General features: G+C 41.7%; 1 protein-coding gene across 1 annotated transcript in view; it reads right to left on the bottom strand.

Moving 5' to 3' along the window:
- The window catches only part of sec31b (SEC31 homolog B, COPII coat complex component), a 73,025-nt gene that overhangs the window by 30,717 nt on the left and 27,309 nt on the right, over positions 1–14,999 (bottom strand). Inside the window, exons 13-19 of the mRNA XM_078428661.1 lie at positions 12,617–12,709; positions 12,161–12,266; positions 8,930–9,108; positions 7,183–7,309; positions 4,926–5,071; positions 4,070–4,243; positions 1,049–1,234 (exon numbers count right to left, since the gene is read on the bottom strand). Of these exons, the coding sequence (XP_078284787.1) occupies positions 1,049–1,234; positions 4,070–4,243; positions 4,926–5,071; positions 7,183–7,309; positions 8,930–9,108; positions 12,161–12,266; positions 12,617–12,709 (1,011 nt within the window). The remainder of the gene's footprint in view (positions 1–1,048; positions 1,235–4,069; positions 4,244–4,925; positions 5,072–7,182; positions 7,310–8,929; positions 9,109–12,160; positions 12,267–12,616; positions 12,710–14,999) is intronic.

The following is a 14,999-nucleotide window of genomic DNA, read 5'->3' as shown; positions in this document are numbered from 1 at the left end:
AATTGACTCAACAAGTCTGCCAATTAACTTCATTAATTCAAATTTTAATCAAACTACAGGTCCTCCCCAGCTTGCAAATGCCTCACTTATTTACAGACAAGCACTTGGGAGGAATTTGCCAGTTGCAGCTGAGTTGTAGGCATATTCTGCTGTGTGGTAGCTTGGCTCACCAGCATATATCCAATTTGCAAACCGTCTGGGTTATAAAAAGGTCACAGGAGCGAAACGCTGCTGTTATCTGGGGAGGATCTTAATTGCATATTTCAATTTCAAATTATTTTGAATTTTAAAATACAAAACATTGAGACGTGCAAATAAAATGACCAAGTGCACATATACTAAACATAACGCACGCAGAACACAACAAATACAAAGGCATGGATTACAAAGTTGGACAAGAGAATAAATTATGCAGAGTGAATAACGTGCCAGGGAACAAATATAGAGAAAGTTGAGACAATCTACAGATAAGTTACATAGCAAGTTCCAGACATCCAATGATAAATTATAGAAAATTGAAGGGTATCTAGGAATACATCAAGTATAAGAAAATAACTGCAGATGCTGGTACAAATCGAAGGTATTTATTCACAAAATGCTGGAGTAACGCAGCAGGTCAGGCAGCATCTCGGGAGAGAAGGAATGGGCGAAGTTTTGGGTCGAGACCCTTCAGACCCAGTCTGAAGAAGGGTCTCGACCCGAAACGTCGCCCATTCCTTCTCTCCCGAGATGCTGCCTGACCTGCTGAGTTACTCCAGCATTTTGTGAATAAATACATTTGGTAGGAATACATCAAGGTCATTATGAAACTAATTTGCTATAAATAGACTAAATAGTTTGGATGTTTGGCAATCCAAAGTTAGCACAGTGATACCTGGCCCAAACAAGTTGCCTAACTACTCGCACTACGCAAAAGCAGAATGCAAATGTAGCAAAGCGAGTTCATAAAGATGCAGAGCCTAACAACATGTTAACAGGATAAAGCTCCAAAGAATGGATAGAAAACACTACAAAATAAATTCAGCTGGGATGGCACACTGCTACTCACCTGCTGGGATGGTTGCTGGGCTGTTCGCTGAGGTGGTGTTTGACGAGCTGCAGTGGCAGCAGGTGAAGCAGCTGGATGTGGTCTCCTTGTCAAAACCCGGTTGAATGGGAATGGAGGTGGCTGCTGACCCGTCATTGCCTCGCCTTGAGCATGGAAAAGCCTGTCACCCAGCTGCAGTATCGCAAACTGACAAGAGGTACAGATTTTCTTCAGATAAAATATATTACAGCATGACTATAGGAATGAATGATGAGATACTTGAAAAACAGAAGGATAACATAACTGAATAAAGTTTTGATTTGAGGTATTCTGCTGATAAGCCTCACTTTAGCATAATAAACCGTGCTATAAAATGCTGTAGGGAATGCAATTCTGAGTTAAATTACAAAAGTACTTGATGTATAACAATACAAAAGCACTTGATGTATAACAATATAGTAAAAGGCTATTTAGCCCATTGAATCTATGCTGGTTCTCACACCAAAGCTGCAGTTCAAATAATTGAAAAATGCATGGTAAAACTTACCTCAACGAACAAGTACTTGCATTTCTCAAATCATGAAAATAATAATTTAGTTTAGTTTATTGTCAGGTATACCTAGGTGCAGCAATAATTAAAGTGTTTTGACATAAAATTTTCATTCAAAAGAACTAGATTGGTTCAATTCATTTCATGATAATTTTTCACTCTTAACACTTTTTAAAACTGAAATAGGTTCACTTTCAGTGTCATGAAGCCCCAATGTTATGTTTCTTAAAGCTTCTATGCATGATTGAATGCACACAGGCTGTAACCTCACACTTTGTACAATGTCACAGAAGCAACATTGTTAAAAACATGTTTGGTTGGGTGTAACTGATGGGATACCAGATTAAAGCCACATCAACTTTCACAGAAACTCATCAAACAGTCAAGGTCTGTTTGATCCCTCGCTGCCAACAGGAATATAAATTTTCCCTCTTTCCCGTCTGGACATTATGCAGCACTTTAAATAAAACACAGAAAGGAAAATCCTCCAGAAAAACCTTTTCCTATTTTCAGGCCAGTCTGAAACTCCAGGATCCAGGGAAGTAAAGGTATGGAGGCATGCCTGGATGACACCCAAACGGGCAGAACATTAGAACATCTCCACAGAGAAATGTGATTAAGAGTGATTGCCTTGATCCACTTTAGTTCTTCAACTTTCACTATCCTTGTCTAACAAACATTTAACAATCTCTAACTGCTCTCTATCGTCTCGGCAGTTTTGTTTTGGGGAAATGTTTCAGATTTTGCTGACGCCAGTGATAAATATTTGCTGACATCCCTTTACAATCCCGATGCCTTCTTTTCAACAACCAAACCCCATATCTCACCCCCCTCCTCCCTCTCTCACCGCCCACCTCTGGCCCACACTAGGGTGACCAGGCATGTGAGTGAGGTAAAAAAAAAGAGGAAAAGTGCTGAGCGCTTGCTCAGGAGTCAAAAAAATTACACACAAAATTACCAGTTTCAAGCCTCTTTTAGTGCATTTCAAAATGAAAACTGACATTACAAAATAATGTGAATATCAATGCATACTAATGACATTTAAGTAAATTTGCACATTAATTGATAATCAGCCCAAAAAGATTATTTGGTTTTTCTGCTGTGTTTTATATTTTAACCCCGTCTTAATTAATTTAGTTATATGATCTTGCACTTAAATTTAATATTTACCCATTACAGTTCCATCACTGATTTTCTGGCACACTGGGTTCCAGTGCTTTGCTGGTTAATCCAGCTCGCCAAGGAAGCCGGCCGGCTATGGGGATAGATTTGCTGACTCCAGCTGGGCTAGTGTTCCAGAGCCCCGGCCGCAGGTTGCAAATTCAACCCACCAACCAGCTGTGGAAGTCCCGATGAGGTTGAGATTGGCTGCCTTGCCCAGCCTAGGTGCCACATTTCCGAGGAGACTTCCAGGGTGGGGGGATTTCTTGCGGAACCCCTAGCGGCTGAATTGACAAATTGGCCATGGAAGTCCCGATGAGGTCGAAGATTGGCTGCCTTGCCCAGCATAGGTGCACATTTTCGGGGAGACATCCAGGGCACGGGGGATTTCTCGCGGAACCCCTAGCGACCTCTAGTGGAACCCTATTGTTCATTACAAGTCTATACATCATTTATTTTCTTTTTTTCCGATCCAATTTCTCCGTTAGTAAATGCGATTTTGGCAAAGTGAAAAACGCGGAAATCATGCAAAAAGCGCGGAAAATGGATTTTAAAAACGCGGAAATCTGCGGAAAATTCACATGCCTGGGTGACTGTTTCTTATTATGCACCCACTCGAAAATTTGTGTTAAATACTTGCAGGGAAAAAATAATTATTTGAGCCATAAAGCTAATGATGCAGTCGGAACTTAAAAAGGTAGATCCAAATCAAAATGCAAAGTCAACAGATGCTTTATTTAATAGTTTGTTATTAGTAAAGCAGGCGTTGGATAATTTTGTTCTCCACAGCTCAATGAGTAAATTACAAGCAAGGATGGGCAATAATAACACTGTATCTTTAAGGGACTTCAACCCTGTCTGTCTCTCTGCTAAATGTCGGAGGTCTTGACAAAGTACGAATGATCAGAGCAATCAACTTGTCAGAGGAGACACCCAGTGGTATTGGCACCAGACATAGGGCCCAACCTGTCCTGTTGCAATTGTACTTGCCTGGATAAGGTATCTACAACATTTAGCACATTTGTCATGCAAATGTTGTATGAATAAAATGATTCTTTCTTTAAACAGGTTTAAATTATGAATCATTTTAAAACCTAACATCTCAATCAGATCACGCCTAAACTTCAATGCAAACTTACAGGAAATATGATAGCATTTACTTATTGATTTGCATGCTCAACATTCTTCTTCACAACAATGATGGGAGGTAGTTTGTGCTGCAAGATCCTGCCAGATTCTGCATTTCTTAAGTGAATGTTCAACTGATTAGGTATTGATATGAATAGCTACATGATCCTTTTTACAAATATAAAGATAATACAAAGCCAAACCTGATCTGATGCAGAAGGGAGGTAGCTCATGGCTGCTTCCAAATTTCCTTGAGCAGCCAGTAAACTGGCATATTGCGTGAGTTTCTTTGCAAAGACTGGGCCCTCTCCAGCTCTGTCTGTACCCTGGAGTAACTCAATTGCCTTCTGCAAGACCATAATCTTTTCCACAAGGTCCTGATATGGAGAGGAAACATGACTGACGATGTAAAGTGATGCACAGATACTATGCTTACTTTAATATTGCTTTTCTCTGACCTGTTCTCACTTACTAATACAACAAATAAGCAATCAAATGCACTCGCACAACAGGATTATTTACCATTCGCTAGGAAAACACATGAAAAGGTTTCACTACATTCGCTTAAGAGATTTGCACTCCCAACTGAGGAATGCCTCCATTTTTATAGCTGGTATCAATAGTAAGTATATTTATATGCAGTGTTACATTTTCAATATGGAAAAACTTTGTGTTAAATCATATTTCCAAATCTAACCACCCTCAAGACCATCAACAAGATGCCAAGTGAAGATGAAAGCATGTGAGGAAGATAGCAGTAAAAACAACTGAGGATGAGAACAAATGAGAAAACATGAGAGAGTTGGAGTGAGGGGAACAATGGGCGGGTGGGGAGCAACAGGATGTAGTACAACAACATGGAGTACAAGGTGACTTCAGTAAAGAGGAAAGAACACATGCTCAATTCACCATTTTCTGATTTTAAATCGTTTTTTAACAAAAATATTCACAGCAGCTAAATCTGTTATCTACATTTTATGGAATTTAATTATGGAAATTGCAAGTAACACATTCAAATATTAACACGGTAATGGAGAGATCTGAACTACAAGCACCTACCTCTAGTGCAAGTGGAGTTGAGCTTTCATGAGTCTTCACCCAACATTCTACCAGTTTCTCAATATTTCCAGAGCAGATGTAACAAAGGCAGGCCTGCATACACAGCCTGCCATCATTCTCCGTCTCCAGTCGGGATCCGAGAGCATCTGCAGAAGAGAAGCTACAGGTTCATGAAAAGTGCCCTCGGAAGTATTACTTCACTACACAGACCAAAACCATGACCTTGCAGATTAAAAACATTTCTTTTAGGTTGAAGAAGAGATCAGAATCTACTGTGTATAAAAACACAACCAGAATATTATGGGAGTACTCAGCAGGCTAGACAACATCAATGGAAAGAGAAATGGTTAACGTTTCAGGTCGTGGTCTTTTCCTCACAGCGGAGTGGTCAAGGAAGGAGCGGATTGGATAAGGTAAATATTTTAAGGCCAGGGTTGCTGTGCTACATTATTGATGGAGTTGTGTGGCAATGAGGTAGTTAGAAAAAGGTTTATATAAAATGGGACGGATAGATTTTTGTATGTACAGTGTAGAATTTCCAGCTGTTCAACACATATCAATGATTTGGATGCAGAAAGCAAGTGCAATATAACCAAGTTTGCTGACAATACAATGCCAAGTGGTGGTGTAGACTCTGGCAGGAATATACAAGGCTTTCAAGAGATATAGACAGGTAAGTGAAAGGACAAGGACATGGCAGACAATATATAATAGGAAAAATGTGAGGTTTAAAAATCAGAGGTTTTTTTTGGCAAGAGATTGAAAGATGTCTGTGGTCAGAGGGACCTAAGTGTTGCTATACATAGAACACTAAAGGTCATCTTGTTCATGTATCTTGTTGTTTTATGACTGTTGGCAGACCAATTTCCCTCCTGGGATAAATAAAGTTCATTGTATCTTATTGTATCGTTAAGATGGAGGTAGAACAAACAGTACAATAGTCTTTATTGCAAGAGGGTTAGAGTAAAACAGTGGGGCCTGGAGAGACTGCACCTGGAATACAGTGTCGCTGTGGTCTCCCTAGGGTATAATTTATTTGCACAAGTGGGAAAGCAATGATAGTTCTGATGATTCACTGCTGAGATCAGGTGTGTGTCCTTCCATGAGAGATTGTGCTGAGTGGGCCTTCAGAATAGTATTTAGGAGAAATACTATTTCACTGAAATGTACAAAATTCTAAAGTAGATGCAAGGATGTTCTCCCTAAACAGGATTTCTAGAACAAGATCACGGCACTGTAAGGGGAAGGTCACTTCGGAAAGAGTTGAGAAAAATGTCTTCACCAAGAGGACAGTTCTTTTCCCTATCTGGGAAGGTTGTAGTGGTTTAACTGCTGAGTCTATTCAAGGCAGAGAACTATTGATTTCTGGATTCTGGGAGAATTAAATAACAAAGGTTTAATGGAAGAAAATGGTGCCGGCTTAAAAGATCGCTCATGATCTTGCTAGATGAAGCAAGGGGAACAAAATAACCTAACTCTGCTACTGTTAACAAGAACTGGACTTCACAAGAACTTAACAAGAACATCTGATTTTACCAATGCTCTTCTAGAACTATCTCAGAAATAGGCCAGAAAGAACCAGGATTAAATAAGACATTGTCACCTTCACTCTGAACTGGAATGTCAGCCTAGATTTTTGTATACAAGTCTCTACAGTGGAACAAACTAAAAAAATGACACTCACAACTGAACCATGCCTGACACCTAGTGGAATGTATTGGATATTGGGTGAACTGGAAATAGCTGAAGTCAAACACAAAAAGCTGGAGCAACTCAGCGGATCAGGCAGCATTTCTGGAGAAAAGGAATAGGTGATGTTTCGGGTCGAGGCCCTTCTTCAGACTGAGAGTCAATAGAAAGGGAATTGAGAGATATAGATGGTGATATAGAGAAATATAGAACAACTGAATGAAAGATATGCAAAAAGCGATGATGATCAAGGAAAGGTGGAGCCCACACGTATTGCGTGTTAAGGATATTATTCTGTCAAAAGTATTTTCTCCATGGCAACAATAAAACACTTATTGGACAACACCAAGCACATTCTACAGCAAATAGCATCACATAGATAAAAGCTGTGCTAACTCTTGTTACAAAATAATACAGATGCCATATCAATTGCCTTCATTTTGCATATCGTATCAATTTCAGGTCCCTGGTTCAAACCCCGTTATATATTGTTAGTTGACCTCCAAAGAATATGAGATTGGATAAGAAAGAAAGGCAAGCAAAAAAAATGTGGAAGTAACAAACCTACCACACAGTGAAGAGAATACTTCTGGTTTTGCATAAGTCAAAAGAGCAGCTAAAGCTTCTTTCCAATTGTCCAAGTCACACGATTCTACAATATCCCTCCAATTGTGGGTGACTACAGAAGACACAAGCTGTAAGAAGACAATTACTCATTTTTGTATTCTCTGTAACTCGGCTATATTCCAACAAGGCAAAGCTTAGCATTATACTCAAGAGTTGCATTGTATTCCTGAGCAAAACACGAAGCACTAAAGAAACTCAACAGGTCATGCACAATCTGTGGAGAGAATGGACAAATGACATTTCGGATCAGGACTCCCAAAATGGTGGCTGTCTCTACCGTCCACAGTTGGTGCCTGACCTGCTGAGATCTTCCAGCACTGTGCTTTGCTCAAGATTCGGCAGTTTCTTGTGTCAATCTAATGTTCCTTATTGGTTTGATTGTTGCAAAATCTGCGATCGACATACTCCACCACTGAAGAACAAAACTCAATCAATCTGTGGAAGAGTAATTGATGTGGTATACTAATTTAAGTGACATCAGTATTAAAATAAAATGAGTATCTTCTTATTCATTGCCTTGGAACACTTGTTACATACTTCGCTGCTTTTCAATCATTGTGGATAGTAGATACAATGTGAGCAACCGATAAAATGTTTCCACACTAGTTGGCGAGAAGAGGCCGTATCCCTCCCTATTATGCACTATCATTGTTAAACAATTCCCAATCAGGCTCTGCATTGCCTGCATTAAGAATAATCTGAGGTCAGATCTATTTGTGCCCTGTTCCAAAGTGCTTCGCCCCAAACACAGAAAGCGTTAAGGGTGGCACGGTGGCGCAGCAGTAGAGTTGCTTCCATCGCCCGGTGCGGCGCGGCCGCGGGACACCATTCTGCTTTAGTTAAACATTTTGTTCAAGATGGCCGCGCCGTTGTGTTTGGCTGCCTGCCACTGTATGTTTCTTTTTTTTTTTCCTAATCAGATGTGCAGCACTTTGGTCAACGTGGGTTGTTTTTAAATGTGCTATACAAATAAAATTGACTTGACTTGACTTACAGCGAATGCAGCGCCGGAGACCCAGGTTCGATCCTGACTACGGGTGCTGTCTGTACGGAGTTTGTACGTTCTCCCCGTGACCTGCGTGGGTTTCCTCCGAAATCTTCGGTTTCCTCCCACACTCCAAAGACGTACAGGTTTGTAGGTTAATTGGCTTGGTAAAGGTAAAAAATGTCCCTAGTGTGTATTGGATAGTGTTAATGTGCAGGGAACGCTGGTTGGCGCGGACTAGGTGGGCCGAAAGGGCCTGTTTCCGCGCTGTATCTCTAAACTAAACTAAAATTGCCTACTGCCTAGACCAGGCCACTGTGGGGCCAGTGGGATACTCACATCGATACAAATAGTAGTGCTGAGATTGCTTCAACTTAGTTTAGTGAGAGGACTAGCAGCTGAAAGAGATTTATGAATTAGTTGCTTCAGAAAATGTTAAATTCAATTCATAAAGATGGAAATTTGCATTGCATTCTGTAGATTGCTTCTTCCTGAATATATTATTTTAGAATGAATAAGTGATTGAATGAAGTGTAGTAAGGAACTGCAGATGCTGGTTTATACTGAACATAGACACAAAGTGCTGGAGTAACTCAGCGGGTCAGGCAGCATCAATGACAAAATGCCACCTATTTCTTTTCTCCCGAGATGCTGCCTGACCCGCTGGGCTACTCCAGCATTTTGTCATTGAAGTGTTATTTACCCGTGAAATTTTGGTCTTCCTTTTGGCAAAGTATCTCTTCTGTGTTTGTGCAAGAAGCTCTTCGCCCCCAGCAATGGCAAGTATGATGGCATCAGCGAAATGATCATCTTTGAGACACAGCTCGACGGCACCTTCAAAGTTTCCTATTAGCAAGGCCTGGCTGATTAACCCATCAGTATCTGAAAAATAAATGAGGCAATCTTTCAACAAGTAGACCCCGTGTGGATTCACCATAAGAATAAAGAACCATTTTGACAGTCCTCTTTGGGATATACATGGCACATACTCAGGTTCCACAGACTACGTTGATTCATTCATCCTATGAAATGACAACATTGTAATAACACTATAGCATCACATTTGCTGGAAATCAAAATTAACCTGTTGGAATTGTTCAAAGGATTTGGCAGCATTGTGGAAAGCCAATGGGTAGGTATAAAGTGTTTTTAATATTTACTTTGTTTTAATGCTATTACATAGCATCTTCATAACACTCAGAGATATGAAGAAACAGATATTGAGCAAATGCTGGAAGTATTAAAACAAATCGAGAAGAAAAATCATGTTTTTAAAGATCTTACAGAGAGATGGTGTGCGTGACTGGGTGTAGAGGCAAATGGAAGGGATTGTGTGGCTGGGAGGGTGAAGGCAAGGCCAACAACATTGAAACTGTCCTGAGATGGAGATACTGCCATATGAGAGAGTAAGAAAATAACTGCAGATGCTGGTACAAATCGAAGGTATTTATTCACAAAATGCTGGAGTAACTCAGCAGGTCAGGCAGCATCTCAGGAGAGAAGGAATGGGCGACGTTTCGGGTCGAGACCCTTCTTCAGACTGATGTCAGGGGGGCGGGACAAAGGAAGGATATAGGTGGAGACAGGAAGACAGTGGGAGATCTGGGAAGGGGGAGGGAAAGAGAAGGACAGAGGAACTATCTAAAGTTGGAGAAGTCAATGTTCATACCACTGGGCTGCAAGCTGCCCAGGCGAAATATGAGGTGCTGTTCCTCCAATTTCCAGCGGGCCTCACTATGGCACTGGAGGAGACCCATGACAGAAAGGTCAGACTGGGAATGGGTGGGGGAGTTGAAGTGCTCAGCCACCGGGAGATCAGATTGGTTAATGCGGACTGAGCGCAGGTGTTGAGCGAAGCGATCGGCGAGCCTGCGTTTGGTTTCGCCGATGTAAATAAGTTGACATCTGGAGCAGCGGATGCAATAGACGAGGTTTATATGGGAGAGATTCAGTTTGAATATGAGAAAGAAGGATGAAAGGGGATCTAACTGAAACATAAAATTCTGCCAGAGCTATAAAAACTAGAGAAGATGTTGCATGTGGCTACAGTGTCTAGAATGAGGGGATCACTGCCTCAGGCTACAGAGCAAAAGATTTACGACTGATGTGAAGAGAAATATATTTCAAAAAGTGCCGAGCCTCTGGAATTCATTATCACAGTGGGCTGTAAAGGCCAGGTTGCTGAATATATTTAAAATGGAGCTAGGTCTCTCAAAATAAAACTGTGTGGGGAGCTCACTCTATCAGTCAATATGACCAAGACCTATCATCTATTTCAATACCATATAGTCTTAATCCTATTCATTTAAATCAAATTGAATGACAGAGTGGGCTTGAAGGGACGAAACATTTACTCCTGCTGCTTTTCTATGCTTCTGTAGTAAAAAAGGGAAGCACTGTGTGGTCAAGTCCCAAAGGGTTTGGAGGAAATTAGTAGGGAAGCCTGAGGATGTCAAAGTGTTTAAAGTACAGGATATGAATTCAAACAGAACATTACATGATCATAAGCAGTTGGAAATCACTGAGGACGGGAGTGATTGCCAAAGAGAACACAGGCAACACAGTAATGGCAGCTAAAGTAGACCCTTCATGTGATGGGAGATAAAATGGGTGAAAGGCGCAGAGCAAGCAAACAAGATATCGAGCAGACGTGTACTACCAAGGCAGTCATAGACAGAGGAGGTTTAATTGAATGTTGAATAAACATTGAATCACACAACAGCCAAATCTCAACTGTTTGGATTTCCAAGAGTTCAACAGCATTATAAAGTGCCACAACTTACTGCAGAGTGAGCTTTGTGTTTCAGGTCTAATTTTAACCATCTTATCCAACCGAAACCAGTCACAGGAGGTTCCTTTTTATGGGGCCAATACAAGTAACCACTCAATAACAAATGTTGTAAAGTTCCAGAAGATCGACACAAAAAAGCTGGAGTAACTCAACAGGTCAGACAGCATCTCAGGAGAAAAGGAATAGGTGACATTTCGGGTCGAGACCTTTCTTCAGACTGAGAGTCAGGGGAAAGGGAAACGAATCAGGACAAATATTATCTGATCTCACTTAACCAGCACAGTAGATTGGATGGGATGTAAAACTTCAGGTTTACAAAACAACACACAAAGTGCTGGAGTAACACAGCGGGTCAGACTATATATCTGGGGAGCATGGATAGATGACATTTTGGGCTGGGACCCTATAAGGGTTATTACCACAGACCTCAGCTCCCTTGGATTAAAGACAGGAAGATGCTGCAAGAAAACATTTCTCCCTTAGTTCAGTTTGGCCCCATGCCATTGGACAGCACAATGAAAAATCCATTTGTTGTTCAGACCTGGGCAATCTGCTGACCCAATGGCAAGATTCAAACAATATCCTCAGTAGTTGCTAGCCTATAAGCCCAGCCGAGACCAAAGTCTTCAGGAGAGAGATGCGCAAGTTTGGAAAGGAAGCAAATATATTTTCTTCCATGGGCAATTTCAAAAGCAGATTGAGGAAAACTTAGCCAGGTTGCCGTTATTTGTTTGGACTAAAGGAGGTTGAGGGGGAAATTTAACTATGTACAGATGTCCCCTGGAGTTGCCTGGATCGGTCAATAGAAAAGACCTAATTCCCTTAGCAGTGGGGCTAACAACCAGGGAATATAGATTTAAACGAAGGATGAGAGGTAGTGATGGACTTTTTTTTATTCTTGCAGAAGAGTTCTGGAATCATTCAATGAAAGACTCATGGAAAAAGATACCCTCATCAACAAACAACGTGTTACAAGGTTAGAGACTGAGAGTTGGAAATTAGGATGTGTCTCAATAGTGTTCTGGGTCAGCATGAATACAGTTGCCCAGTAAGTCTCCTTCAGTGCCTTACATTTATGCAATTCCAGAATTTGGGCAGTCTACTTCATAAAATTACTTTGTTAAATTGTTATCCATCACTTACCTCCAGTCACAGGAATTTCAAAGATGGGCTTTTCCTCTGGAATATTATCAAAGAAATCAGTTGTTGAGGCGTCTCCTGCTGCAATCGACTCCTCGGAACTCGAACTCTGGAAAGTGAACAATCCAGGTCTGTAAATGTGCGTGCATAAAAAATGTACAAAATACACATGCACAAGGTTTCTTAGTCATATATGACTGCTCACAAAGCAGCATAATCTCTTGTTATAAGTTGTTAAAAATTATAACTGTGATCCATAAATTGTAATGCATCATTGCATCATGATTTTACATTTCAGCACTGCCACAATATTAAAACATTTGGCTGGCAAAACATACTGAATGGCCTCCAGTGCTAATATTTTGTTCAAAGAAAATATGTTCCTTGCAAATGATGGCATGCAAGCAATAAGTATCAAAGCCAGCAAAGTTTTGAGGCAATTGCAACTAGCTGTTGTACCTGACTAGAGACTCCTGGCATCTTCTGTGCTCGTTCATGGTTCTCCACTTCTAGATTCTTCAGTTGTGCGCTGTTGCCTAGAGATGATCCGATCTGGAAATGGCAATTTGAAATGTGATTAATTAGCAACATTGAAGAATTGGGATAAAGCATTAAATACAGTGTTATACTATTCAAAGGCAGATCACATGAGACGGAAAGATAAAGGAGAAAGACCAAACAGAGATTAAAGCATGTGAAACATATTCTATTCTATATTCTAAACACTTCAGATAGCCCTTGCTTTCCCTCTCTATCCCCTCCCCCTTGCCAGTTCTCCCACTAGTCTTAGTCTCCGACTACATTTATATATTTGTCCCGCCCCCTCCCCTGACATCAGTCTGAAGAAGGGTCTCGACCCGAAACTGTTGTACCTGTTGTACCTTTGTTGAGACTCTGGACGGACCACAAGTACACGTGTGTAAAAGGTTACAATGCTGGAGCTCAACTCCAGGCTGTTTATTCCGTGGCCACCTGGAACCAGAGTGACCACCTAATCACACCAATCTCTTATATACACATTACTACATAGGCAAACAAAGTAGTCCTTATGATACAACAAAGTAGTCCCAGCAATATCACAACATCCCCCTTGTCTTATAAAAGAAATATATTGAACAACAAACTCTAAACACAAACGTTTTTTATAAGCACCATAAAACATTAACAAATATCAACGGTAACGTGCAAGTTTCTTACTAGCACGTCCCGAACGTGTCACATAATCCCCATCATCATTACGTGCCGGTCGTTCCTCCGCTTCACATTGGGTCTCAGTCCTGTTACTGTCTGGAGGGACGCAGTGGGGACCGACACCTGGCTTCTCCAGTGGAGGAAGATCTCTCAACTGCACTCGATTCCTCCTGAACCGATGTCCATTCGGCGTCTCAATGATGTAAGATCTTGACTGGGGTTCGTCGCAGACCGATCTCACTTCTGCTGGAATCCAGACATGATTTGCTTGATCCAGAACCCGGACCTTGTGTCCAGCGTGCAATGGCAACAAGTCATGTCTCTTGACCGAACTGTCAAACTGTGCCTTCATACTCTGCTTACGCTCCTCAAGTCGCTCAAAGGTCCTCTGCCCTTCGTGTGCCTTGTTCGTGTCAAGGTTCGTGGGGAGAGGCGTCCGAATCTGTCTTCCAAACATCATCTCTGCCGGTGACGGTAACTTGGAATCAATCGGTGTAGTACGCAAGTTGAGTACAGCTGCAGCTACACTCTGTCCCGTTGCCAAGGACCTCTTGATAACAGATTTCACCGTTCGTACCATTCTCTCAACCAGCCCATTCGACTGAGGGTATCTAGGCGAGGACGTCGTATGGGTGATTCCCCATTGCTTGCACATGGACTGGAAAGCTTCACCAACAAATTGTGGACCATTGTCGGAGATGATCTCCGTCGGTGCTCCTAGGAGACCAAACATTGCAGTCACCATATTAGCAACCACGGCACTCGTGGTGCTAGTCAGTCTATGCACCACCGGAAACTTGGAATGGTAATCGAACATGACAAGATATTGTATGTTGTCAAGTTCAAACATATCCATTGCTATTTTGGTCCAAGGTATGACTGGTATCTCATGTGGCATGAGTGTTTCCCTCATTTGCTCCGGCATGTGCATCTGGCACGGACTACACCTTCGGACAAGGTCATCAATGTGTTGGTTCATGTTGGGCCAATAGACCATTTGTCTCGCTAGAAGTCTCGTCTTCTCAATGCCTTGGTGGCCAACATGAAGTTGCTGCATGACATCCTGTCTCATCGACTCAGGAATGACTACTTGCCATCCTTTGAATATGGCCCCATTTGACATGCCCAACTCATCTCGAAAAGGCCAGTAGGGCCGCAGGCCAGCAGGTATCTCCTGTAGGGTCGCCGGCCATCCGGGATGAATATACTGCATAACCGTATGCAGTATAGGGTCACGACAAGTTTCTGTCTGCAGCTCCACCCTTTTGAGTTTGCCAAAGTGTATCAAGTCGACATCGAGTGTGTCTTCGATGTTGTCGAAGAAGATGCTTTCTACATGCACATCTAGATCTATGCTCTCTGTCTTCTCCAGATTGGGCAGTCTGCTGAGAGTGTCAGCAAAGATCATCTCTGCCCCAGGTCTGTGCTCTATGGTGAAGTTGTATCCTTGCACCTTGATGAGCAACCGCTGCAGTCGGGGTGGGGCACTAGTGAGTGGTTTGCTGCAGATAGTGACAAGAGGCTTGTGATCAGTCACCACCTTAAAATCCCGCCCAAATAGGTATGTATGAAACCTTGTGATTCCAAAAACCAAGGCAAGGGTCTCGCGTTCAATATTGGAATAACTGGACTGGCATGAAGACAGAGCCTT

The sequence above is a fragment of the Rhinoraja longicauda genome, chromosome 35, assembly GCF_053455715.1.
Source record: "Rhinoraja longicauda isolate Sanriku21f chromosome 35, sRhiLon1.1, whole genome shotgun sequence".
Classification (NCBI taxonomy): Eukaryota; Metazoa; Chordata; class Chondrichthyes; order Rajiformes; family Arhynchobatidae; genus Rhinoraja; species Rhinoraja longicauda.
The sequence above is the reverse complement of the archived record's forward strand: the minus strand, read 5'-3'. Positions and strand labels throughout refer to the sequence as shown.